The sequence below is a fragment of the Gallinula chloropus genome, assembly GCF_964237585.1.
Source record: "Gallinula chloropus genome assembly, chromosome: 5".
NCBI lineage: Eukaryota > Metazoa > Chordata > Aves > Gruiformes > Rallidae > Gallinula > Gallinula chloropus.
In genome coordinates this window covers 57,143,111-57,155,767 of record NC_140090.1, presented here as the reverse complement: position 1 = coordinate 57,155,767, position 12,657 = coordinate 57,143,111, and the positions used below count along the sequence as shown (strand labels likewise).

Here is a 12,657-nt window from a genome sequence, read left to right as displayed (position 1 = left end):
AAGGACAGTTTCCTAACAAAATTACCTGAACGTATAATAATAATGGCCAACTACACTCACCCCCGGTGATAACACAGAGTGGCTTACCAATCCAATGATTACAGAGTGCTGCACAACACAAGGACCAACTGACCTGACACCCCAGCCACATTGAGACTGTCCTAGAGGCACCAAACCCATACCCCTCCTCAGCCAGCCCCTTTTATGGGGGAGTGATGTCAGGTGGTGTGGAAAACAGCCCAGGCTAACTCAGCTCACCTGTGCTAACTCCAATCACCTGTGCTGGCTGTTTGGGACTCTGGCCTGACCAGAACCAGAACATCCAGATAGAACCAAGCCTTCTGAACCTACCAATAAAGAGAACCTTTAAAAATATAGTAGTATATAGTACCTAGAAAATATGTCAAATAGGGCTTGCAAGTCCTGGATGTCAGTAGCCAGCATTTTAACTGATTCTGACTGAATAGCATGCTATTCTTCCAGCAGCAGGACAGAGATTATTATACTTCACAGGAAAGCAGGACTTTCAACAGCTTTATTTGTAAGACATGAAGTTGTCTTTCCTGGAGCATTTGAAGCTGAAATAAAGCATTAATTGAAACAGACAGGAACCCCCTGTGCCAATGCAATACACATAGGAGCCACACAGAACTACTGAATCCAAGCACAATATGCAGAGAACACTTCTCAGGGAACTCGTACATATTCAAGTAGCTCAAACAACAGTTTCTCTGTTTTCTTAAAAACACTGATTATTTAAGAAGCAAATCAAAACTGATTTTGATAGACAATACTTTATCTAGAAATTAGCTACTGGTTTCTTCTAAATACAAAAATAGAGATGAATCATTTTTTTAAACTACAAGCTTAGCAGCTCATTCCATTTACCCCACACCTCAGAACAAATCATTCATGTCAGAGCTGCACAAGCATATATGCAGAATTATCTTTAAAAATATACATTATCACATCAGTGTTTTGCTTACAAGCACAATTTTATCAAATATACTAAATGCAAAGAGAAAAAATATTAAGCAAACAATACTACCAACTGCATCATCAGAGCAGCCTTTCTGCATGGGAACCACATAAATGCCTTAAGGGGAAGCCATCTGTCTCCTCTGTTGAGCTTTGCAAATATCCTTAATTTGCAACAGTTACGTCCATATCTTTTGTTCCATACTTGATTATTGTCAGTGGCCCACAGGCAGAAGGTAAATTTCCTCTGTACCACACTCGTATCATGAGGATGCAACACAGAGTTACTAGAAGGAACGCTTCTATATTTATGTATTTTCCTTAGAGCTGTACTTAAGAAAGAAGTAGCAAGGACTTTTCTTAACTTATGTTTAGCATTAATATAGTGATACAGTTTTAAAAACACTTTTAAACAATAAAGACACGTATAACAAGGGTCACCCTCTACAAAAGTACTTTTACTATAACAGAGTGAATGCTATCAATGTATTTACTTTCCTCAAATAATCACAACATTCAACATTAGAGACTAAATTTATTTTAAATGCATTTGCTTTTCTTCATTTTAAGGATGGAATGCCACAGACTACTTAATTTACAGAAAACAGAAAAGGAAAAAAAAACAAGTGGCAGATGTCAGCAGAGTGTATTTATCCCCACCGTAGGAAAAGTCACATGCTTTAAAATCACAAAAATCACAGAATTGTAGGGGTTGGAAAGGACCTCAAGAGATCATCAAGTCCAACCCCCAAACAATATCAAAATAATATCAGATAATAATATCAGAACAGATTCTACAAGCTTGGCCATCTATCTAGAGGTCATAGAAAGCACAGCAGAAAGTTTCTTTACAGTAGGTAATTCTCATAGCAGCAGCTATAAACTGAAACACTACAGAAACAGGGTATATTAGACTGCACTGAAATCTGACTTACAAAAATAATGTTTATAAAAATTCATAATTTTAATTAAGGCAAACATTTATGAATTGTATGTATGCCTTAATTATCCAATTAAATCAACTACTCAGTATAGCTCACATCATTCTTTTATGAAACATACTGTTTATCATTTTCTTGATTTGATTTCAGCATGCACATCTACCTCATGCTCACCTCCACATAGAGGTATGTAAACCTGGTAAACTGGAGGATAAACAATACTATTTATATTTGATTGGCCATACACTTCATGGGAGGCTTAACAGAAAAGAAAGTTTAAGATTGGAATATACTAACACTAAAAGCAAGCTGATGGAGAAAGAATTAGTCACCCAGCTTTCTTCCCATAGTACTATGTCTTATCTGATAATAAAGTAACTTCTTGGTCCTAGATACTGCCTCATACTGAGAAATTAGCATGTTCTTGGTTTTATTATTTAACTGCTAATTATTTTTTTTTTTAGCAGACAATATCCATTGAATTACAGCAGTTTCACAAGACACAAGGTGCCTACCTTAAAGGCATAGTGACAATCAGAAATCCTATAGCTATGTTGCTCAATTGAATAAGTGCATGGCTAAAGAAAGAGATGTAATAAAAGAACTTTCTCTCCCACAGGACTGTGGGCAGAAGCCCACCCTTTGATCCAAAGCAAAAGCCCAGCAACACATTCTTTGGTATTGTCAGTAATAAATAAATATTGATAAAAAGAAAACACTGAAATGGGATATAGACTAGCTGCAGTTACCATAGAAACCAGCAGGACTTACTCAACACTTCCTACTCTATTCCATTATCATTCAGTATCTCATGAACTCAAAACGAAGTATTGTTTCTATTCCTATGGAAACCTTGGAAATAGCCCACATTGCTGTAACAAGATATTAAAGCAATCTAGAACACATCTTCTGGATTCATTTATGTTCCGCCAAGGCCCATGAAAGATTAAAAGTAACTAAACAAAGTCCATTTCTCAAGAGAGAGAAGTAGAATCCAAACTATGCTATGAACAGCAGGTAAGTAACAAACTTTGGCAAGCAGTTTATAACCAGTGACTAATTACAATTACAGGATCTGTAATGATTAAGGTTATGCCAGTAGTCTTTATGACATTTCTCTTACTTGTTGAAGGTTAGAAAGAGGAACTTTTATATAGATGTAATAGTATACAATATAAAATGCACAGACAACTCTTTCCATATCAGAAGACCTAAAATAAAAAACATCTGCCACACAGATTCAGAAATATATGCACTGTTAAATAAACAAGGTCCATGAATATTTGAATGACTATGTATTAATGACAAGATAACTCCCCATCACTGCCTTCTGACTAAACTCCTTTTCTTATCATATTAACCTAAAGATATAAACTGTTGATCTAGTAATTAGAAGGCATGACTGCAACCTGCAAAAAATGCCCCCCAGAAACAGTTCAGTTGTCTAGCACAGAGACAAATCTCTAACCATGTTAATATGAGATGTTTCTTAGGAAGAACAAGAAAGAATAGTAACTTCCTCTACTCCATTCCACTCAGTCTCTGGAATGGATCTGTTGGAAGATCACCTCTTCCCATACTCAGTAATACCTGTTTGGTATCTGTTGCCCATTTGTCCAATCCATTTTTTTAACCTGTTGACACTGTCTACACAGTCCCCCTTTACAAAAAAAAAAAAAAAACAAATGCAGAAGTTCACTGATCTTTGTATCAAAAAATCCCTACTTTTTAAAAATCTTAAATTGACCTCTAACAACTTTAAAAAATCACCCTTGGTTTCAGAATCTGGTTAATAACAGTTTGGCACAGATTGTCCACCAACTTCTTTTGTGAATGCTAACCACACCCCATACCAGCATTTTCTCCAAACTGAAAACTCACAGCAATTTTTTACCTTGTAAGGCAGATGGTTTGCATCCTTATTGCCTTTGTTGCCTTCCTCTGTCCTTTATTTTGCCGCTCAAGATATAAAAATAAAGGACTCCTCACAGTACTCTAGGTATAGAAATATAAAGATTTTTTTATACTAGAAAAAACATGTTTTGCTCTTGACGATGCCCAGATTATGTCAATTATTTCAGAGAACCATTATCCATGATAATGTCAAAGTCTTTCCTCAGCTATACCTACTACTCCTGTCTTCAAAATCATTTAAGTGTGATTTTATTTTTTTCCCCTTGATACATTGCCCTACTTCACACACTGAAGTTCATCTCCACACACTTGCTGCCATGGGCATGAGCGTACTACTAATTTCTACACTTAGAGGCCATCCTTAGCTCCTTTGTATTTTACCTTCTTCATCCATAAAAGAAAAATAGTCACCTGCCTTAACAGACAGTTGTACACTTAATTTATTAACAGCTACTTATTGTTCTGTCATGCTCAGGAGCATGTAAAAAGGGAAATTAATCATTTTAATGCTTCATAAATCATTATCATCCCAAATGGTCATCAAATCTCATTTTTATGCTATAATTTGGAAGCACATTCAGAATTGAGTAGAAAAAAAAAAAATCCAAACCAAAAAAAAAACCCTAACTAAACCAAACCAGCAACAAGCACATAGATCATCCCATGGCTCCTGCCTGTGCAGACAGACCAGGAGACTGGTCTAGTTCAGAAAACTAGAGCACAATACAAAGGAAAATATGGTAGTAGTTATTTATACCTAACTAAGGGAGTTTATAAGTCATGCTAAACTTTCCTCCTTAACAACCTAGGAAAAAGTGTTAATGTCAGAACGAATAGACAGCAAAACAAATCCTGTTATCCAAGAATGCATGTGCTTCACTGCTGAAAAACTACTGCCGGGTTTGGATTTGTAAAAGGCTTGGAATATTACGAGTATGAAAGACTGAATCACTGAAGAATACGCTCAATTTCTATTGTCAAGTCAATTAATAGATTTTACTCTACATTAAGACCTATTCAGATTCACTACATCCTAAGAACATTACAGGTGCTCAGTAAAAACCCCCGTATGCTAATTCCACAACAAATTTGGTTGCAAGATGTCTCCAGGATGATAGGGTCCCACAATAGAATGAAAAGAGACCAAAATTTATGGTAGCTTTCTTCTTCCATAACAAAGCTTGTTAAACTCCATATTCAACTTCTGAGTTTTTTCATATTCAAGGTTGCTCAAGGTTTCTCCTCTGCTTTACAAACAGTAACGGAACTGATATTATCAAGAACACTGTGAAAAAAAATCAGTACGTATACCAAACGTACCTCCTCTCTCCCAATTCATCTCTGTCAAGGATACCAAATTATTCTTTGAGCACCTGTTCTCATTAAAATAATGAAAACACCATTACCAGCTTTGCAAGCAGGGAACACCCCCCCACCTCCACCCCTAATTTTTGTGCTGCTAAATTTCATTTTGGCTGCTAGGCAACTGTAACTTATTACAAGAGATGGTTTTTCCACACACCCCCACTGTGAAAAGAATTTGAGTCCTCTTTAACACAAAAAAAAAAAAGCAGCAGAAGCCAAGCAAGCTGTGAAAACATCCTGAAAAAAACCCCCAAGTAGTATAAAGAATATTTACATTTTTAATTTTTTTCCAGGAAAATCTATTATTTACATATTTCAAAATCCACTATTTCTCCTTACTAGTATTTTTTTTTCAAAACACTACACCAGTTCAAGAAATTCACCTGACTAAAAACACAAACAACTCCACCCAAAGAACTGACAGTACTTTTAATTCTACTGTTTTGCATATGTTCTTTCCACTTCTGCAGTACTTTTATGTGCTACCATTTTAATGAATCTCCTCTTTATAGCATACTAAACCTATGTCTTTTCTATGTAAGATTAACAGACTTACACTTAAGAATGTTTGCTTGAGCAAGGTTATTTCAAATTAGTTCCATTTCAGTACCATATAGTCAAGGATGTAAATCTTTGCATAGTAAACATTTGCACACTCACTGCATGGTCCTTAAGTCAGAGCTTTATGCATATTTTAAAGTTTTGACATCAATTTCTCGGAAACTGCAATGTGTGGAACTTTTAATGAGTTCCAAGTTTTAGTACTAGCCACAAAGCATTGAATATGTAAGACAGTTACAGCTGGGGAAAAATAAAAGGACGACTGCTTAATTTATTTTTTTTTTAGATAGATAGATAGATAGATAAAAAGAGTGCAGCAACAATTATACCTCCCAACCAAAATATGTTGCAGACAATTTCTATTTAAGTGTATACTGGGGAACGTAGTCATTTTTTAATTTAAGAAAGCACTTCCATGTACCACTTCCTCATCTTGAGGTTTTTTAATGTAGTTAGTTTTATGAAGATTATGAAAGCAGCCTAAATAATTTCTAATTGACTAACTTAGCAATAAACAACTTAACATGCTATTGCCATTACTGGCCATTCTCTCTTTTGTCCCCTTGTCTCTCCACAAAGGGCTTTTCTTCTCTTTCTTTCAATGATGCCAGTCTAAAAGACATTTTCATCATCTTTAAGAACAAAATCTTTATACACTCAGTTTTAACACCAATTTGCCTGTTTCTGAGTGACTGCTTCCTTTTGGTAATGACAGTGTCAAAGCAGGAGTCAAAATCACTACATGGCACTTAGCACAAGACAGGTAGAGCTCCTATCTCTGCTATGCATTTACAGGTCATGCATTAAGTAAAAATTAGACAAAACAATTCAGCCCTTCATATTCCCTTCTGGATTTGCAATCGAAAAAAGATTATTTCACTGTGTGGTGGTTTGACCCTGGCCGGAGGCCAGATGCCCACCAAAGTCACTCTATCACTCCCCTTTTCAGCTGGACACGTTCCTCACAAGTTGTTTTCCTCCTTGGCAGGGTTGGGGGGGGGGGCATTTATCACACTCTCCCCCCCCTGCTGTGCCATGGGGTCCCACCCACAGGAGACAGTCTTTCACAAGTTTCTCCAACATGAGTCCTTTCCCACAGGGCTTCAGCTCTTTACTAGCTGCCCCAGACATGGATCACTTCTATGGGGGTGCAGTCATAAAATCACAGAATGTCTCTCAGTCCCACTCCTCCACAAGGTCACAAGCCCCACCCCTCCACCCCCCCGCCCCAGAAAAACTGCCTGCCTCTCTCTCTCATCCCTGTGTTTCTCTCTCTCCATGGGTTCCAAGTGCTGGTAGAGGCTTACTCCAATGTGGGTCACAGCATCTCTTGTATGTCTCCACCTGCTCCAGCATAGGGCCTCTCCACAGGCTGCAGGTGGGGTCTCCTTTCCCATGGGCTGCAGGGGGACACCCGCTCCACCATGGGTTTCTGCACTGGCAGGGGCATCTTTCTCTCCAGCACCTGGGCGCCTCCTCCCCCCTTCACCAGCCCTGGTGTCTGTAGAGTTCCTTACATCTTCTCACTCCCTTCTCTGGTTGTAAAAAGCAGCTGCTAGCAATTTTTTACTTCTTAAATGTGATTCACAAAAGCACTACGACCATCACTGATTGGCTTGGCCTTTGGCAATGACTCCAGCCTTGAGTCCGCTGGTGTTTACTCTCTTGGGCCTACAGAAGGCTTTCTAGGTGCTTCTTGCAGAAGCCATTCTTGAACCTCCCCCTTCTCCACTAGGACCCAGCCACACAAAACTTCAACACACTGTCAGTTTATAGGAGAGTCCACACTCAGTTGTGTCCTATTGGTGTTAATTTACAACAATATTTGTATGACTTTCGCTTGCATATCAGACACTTTATCTAATTAAGGAAGCCTTGTCATTCTTACTTCAATGATTAAAAGAATTAATTTCAGGAAACAAAATCAGTTCATAAACACCTTTAATTTCCTGCTTCCAGATTAATTATGAATGTGTTTGATTCTTTGAAATACCCACCTCAAGAATTTTTATCTGATACTTCCCATCATGTACAGCTTTATATAGCATTTCAAAGAAAATCAGTATTCCTCTGAACAGATTTTAAGTAAACTGCTAACTTTTATTTATATTTACACCACTTATTCAACATAAACTGCAAACAGAACTACATGGGCTAAATTAGTATGTTCTTAAATCAGGTGTATATGCAATTTAATATGGACACATTTTTGAACATCTACAATATTTAAGAGCAAAAGTCATGTTTTCAAAGGTTGTGCCATCAAGAACATTAAGCTCCAGTCATACCTGTAAAACCTAAAGAATAAGGAGAAAAAGAGTATTCTGACCACCCAACTGTAGGCACCATGCCTAGCCAGCAGTGTTTTCTTCAGAAAACAGAAGGGTTTCTAACTGAAGGACATTTTGGAACACCATCTAGAAATGTCTTCCTCCAAAGCCTGCCCTTCAGAAGAAGCTGGGTAGTATGAACACCCCTTTGTGCAAAACCCACTTCTGAATGTTGTGTAGAATTTAGCTCCTAAGGCAGCAAAAATTTCTAGTTCTATTTCAGTACTTTCTCTCTGCAACATTCACATAAACTACCGAATCAACTACAATATTAGCACAATGACACTTTTAATTCTAATCCATCTAATCTTGCTGTCATTAACAGACAAGAAATACAAACAGAAATCTGGTTTCTAATGGTTCTTTCGTGGAACTCGTACAAAAACAGTCTGAGGAGCAGGGAGCAGTGGCAACTCCTACCTCATGTAAGCAAAAGCTAGGCATACAAGTGGAAGTATTAACAGGATATATTTGAGACCCTATCCCTTCTACGAAATCTGTTCTTAAATACCAATGTTGGAGCAGCACACTAAGAAATTACACAAGAGAAATATTTCATACTGAAGAACCAGACATAACTGACTGCACTCGTTGGAAATGCCTGAAACTGGCTGGACTATTTCTTCTGTGCTCCAAAAATTAATAAAAAGTAGGTGCAAAAAAATACTGATTTTTACATACAACTGCCAGTATGAGAAGCTTTTGTGCCAGGGACACCGTTAATTCTGCTAGAATTCAGAATCACTTCCACAAAGAATGTGTTAAAGTTTTCTAGACACAGAGATTAATTTGCACGATACCCGTATCCTTGGCTTCACATAGTTAGCTCTAACATGTAGATGTACAAAATACTGCCAAAATTTAAATCACAAGGTTAGATTTTTTTCCACAACTCACAGCAAACACTGCTGGCAGGTCCAGATATCTATCACAAATACATTTCAAATATTTAAAAGCTTGATTTATTTTTATTTTAAAAAGAACATTTATTTGAAGTCAAAACCAAACTATTTCAAGGATTGGAATTGTTTAATTTCTCCTCTGTTTAGTCTTCAAATGTAACTCTTCCTCTTTTGTCAATAGGAAGGGAGAAGACTAAGCATATGTAGGTTTGGTTTTCTCTTTATTTCAGTTACAGAACTCTTCCCCATGAGCACCAGTGTAGTAAAAATTTTTAAAAAATTAGTCTGGATGGGGGAAATTTCACTTTTAAAGATTTCAGAGCCACTGTGTTTGTCAGTAATGGATTAAATCATTTCACTGTCTCCAATGCCCCAGATCATGAATAACAAGCGGCATCTCTCACCTTCCAGCAAATGCATGGAAACAGATGATTCAGAACATGTTTTTTTTCATAAAATAATTTTCAAACTAAAAAAAAAAGTCTTCAACTAGTTCTACAGCTACAATATTGAAGAAGGGCTTCTACTCTGTATTTTAAAGGTTTCTTACTGATTTGAATCTATTGTCTAAATTGAAATGTTTGATTTCACAATACAATTGGGCAAATGGTTCTGTTGATGTAAATGTCCAATTTTGTACTAAAACTGCATAGATGTGAAGCTGTGACTTTTAAAAAGGAATTTTGTCCTGTATTTTCCATGCTGTTGTCCTTTATTTTCTTCACCTGTGGGTAGCAACAAAGCTTAAATATTAAACAGGTATTTATAGGAACAGCCACTCTATAAATATTTGTTCCAACATGCACAAAGCACCTGGACAAGCTGATTTGATAAATTAGGAAGTTGTTTTGTAAGGTTACTGAGAAAGAAATAAAAGCTAGATCAGACATGTCAAAGATATGGTGAAAGACTCCAACTGAGAGGGGTCCAGAAAACATTCAGGTTTGCTTCCACAAGCAGCACTTGACATTCCAGTAAGATTTACTTCCCAGAAAATTACTGTCCAGGTAATAATGTGAGTTTTTTTCCATAATCAGAGAACACAAATAAGATTCTGCCTCATACTGATGAGTATTACACACTTTGCTAACTTGTCTCCTTCACTTGTTAAATAAACCCAAGCAGCAGTTATACAACAGCCTTCAGGTGATCATGTTGAACTAAAAATGAATAATAATTCTTTCCCTGAGTCCATTTTTAGTGGACTATTTTTAAAACTTTTTTGTAAGCACTGGATGCATAAAACTGATTTTAATCAAACGTACAATCATTTCTTTAGCTCCAGATATCTCCTACAATATTGATTTCATAGCACTGTGATGCCACCATTTCTTTGGGGGAAAAAAAAAATTATTCCATACTTTGATTCAGAAATGTAATAGCTGTCAGGAACAGTCTGTGTTGTCATAGTAGGGATTCATGAGTAAGTCATAATATTTTCAAACAATATAGTTTGATACAAATATTGACATGACTTAGCTACATCCTATAGCTACAGATAACATGAATATTCTCACTAGCATAAATGTTTTTGAAGCAGATAACCTTTAGCAAATAATAACCATGAAGTAAATCCTAAATTAACGGTAAACGTTCATACCAAAAATGGTCCTCAGATATTACATCCTATCAATTCACATACAGAAACTAGTGAGTGGTTTTTAAACTGAACATTATTTCAAATTCATTATATTGATGAGACCAGGTGTCTACAATACCTGCTGTTACACCTTGACAAGAATGCAACTACCCAATAAGAAAAAAAAAAGCTCAATTAAGTTGGCCGAATGTCTAGAAAATCTCTGGAAATAATCTAGTTCCTTTTAAGATGCAATGGTAAACTACAAGTTTTATAAAAAAGTTGCCCTAGAAGAGATAAAGTCATCAAACGAAATTGGATAAGTTCTCTCAGTATCTTGAATAAAAATACATACTCAGATATGTTCTGGTTTTTAGTCTTGATTGTTGGTTTGTATGTGTGCTTCTTGAAAAAAACAACACAGGCTAATTTCTGGTTGCTTAGCTAGTAGCATAGGACTTGGGATTCCTAGCCTTGATGCTTAAATTGGAACAAGAAGCACAGCTCTGAAATTTGTCATTTTCAATGCTGAAGACATAAGGAAAACATGCAAAAGATTGATATGTCACTTTTCATAAGAAGATCCATACATGCTTCACATAGAAGACATGTAACGCTAAAAGCAACAATGGAACATACTTTTAAGCTATTGACAGAAATCAGCATTTAACGTAAGCAAATGGCTTGAAGATATTTTTAGGAAAAATACTCAAAATACTATTATTGCAGAACTAAAGAAGATAATAGAAATTGAGCTGTTTTAATTTTTCACTGTGAAAGACTTGATTGTGAAGTGCAATTTCTTATGCTTTCCCTTCCTTCCCTCCCCCCGACTGAAAAAATTAACTTATAGACCAGAACTGACTCACAGTAAAATATGACCTAACCAAATTAATTAATCAAGGACAAAAATTCTGGTTTCAGTTTAACCCAAATGAGGTCCAAGGTTTCACTGGGATTCTCAAAAGTTTTAAATAGGATTTAAATCACTATGCGTTAGTTTGTAAGTATATGCATTCTAACAAGGAAACTAATCAAAGCCACATAGGAGACACCCTTTACTGCAGTGAGCTCCACAGAAAACCCATCGAAGGATTTCCTAAGTCAATAAAGAAAAAGATCAAAAGAACATAAAATCATTACTAGTTTATTTAAAGTATTGAAATCCCATTGCATGGCCAATTCAAACTTGTCATTTTTTTACAGTTCTGACCACTACATACATTGGAAACACTGTTTATTTTCCAAGTTGACTTTCACTTTTGCTAGTGCAATTTTAGTTTTAGCCTATAGTTTACCATGTAATATGAAATTAATAAACTCAGTGTTTGTAGCACATTCAAAATCACGGTGCTAGGGGGTTGGCTGGAAGTCAGTTTTTCTTGCTTGCTGTCTGTTTCTCTCTTGCAGTGAGAATTAGTCCACTGTTTTACTTCCAAAAGAGAAAATTGGGACTGACTCAGCAGTGATCCAACCAACCACAAATCCTCCAGTAAAGCTGGGACACAGTGCTTGTTAAAAAACATTCTTTAAAAGAGAAACATAAAAACTCATATAAAACTTACAAGTACTCTGCCAGTTAATGTCTGGGCAGATATCATGACTCCTGCCCAATCCTTCACGGAGGTCATCCATCCCACTTCTGCTGCCACATTCTCTTCTTTTTCATCTGTTGGTTTGCAGGCCCCATCTGCCTGTGTATCTCCACCACCATTGATCTTCTGGGCCTCCTGCAAAGTAAGTATTGAGGTTAGTTAATATTTATAAATATGACAGTGAAAGTCAGCATACATTTGTTGCTAAGAAATGCTATGAAAAAACGCCACTCAGTCTTTCTGGATTTCTACTAGATAAAATTAAGCACCTACTTGAACATACCTCTTTAGAAATAACAGAAACGTTCCATGAGGTATCAGACTAACCAATAGTAGTACTCTCCTTGACACTACATCATAAAAACATGTTTGGCACCAAATATGCTACATGTTCCTTCCTTATAAGGAGCATAATTTCCAAGAGCTATGCATGCAATTATAGATCTATATGCGAGTTCGTCAGAGATACACTACACTGAAGGACCTTTTCAT

At 36.5% G+C, this 12,657-nt stretch overlaps 1 protein-coding gene across 2 annotated transcripts in view; it reads right to left on the bottom strand.

The window, feature by feature from the left end:
- Positions 1-12,657, bottom strand: part of KCNMA1 (potassium calcium-activated channel subfamily M alpha 1) — a gene marked incomplete at its 5' end in the record, with an annotated part of 459,986 nt that overhangs the window by 324,188 nt on the left and 123,141 nt on the right. For both annotated transcript variants that reach the window (XM_084265235.1, XM_084265236.1), the window contains one exon: positions 12,136-12,300. In XM_084265235.1, coding sequence (XP_084121361.1) covers positions 12,136-12,300 — 165 coding nt within the window. The remainder of the gene's footprint in view (positions 1-12,135; positions 12,301-12,657) is intronic.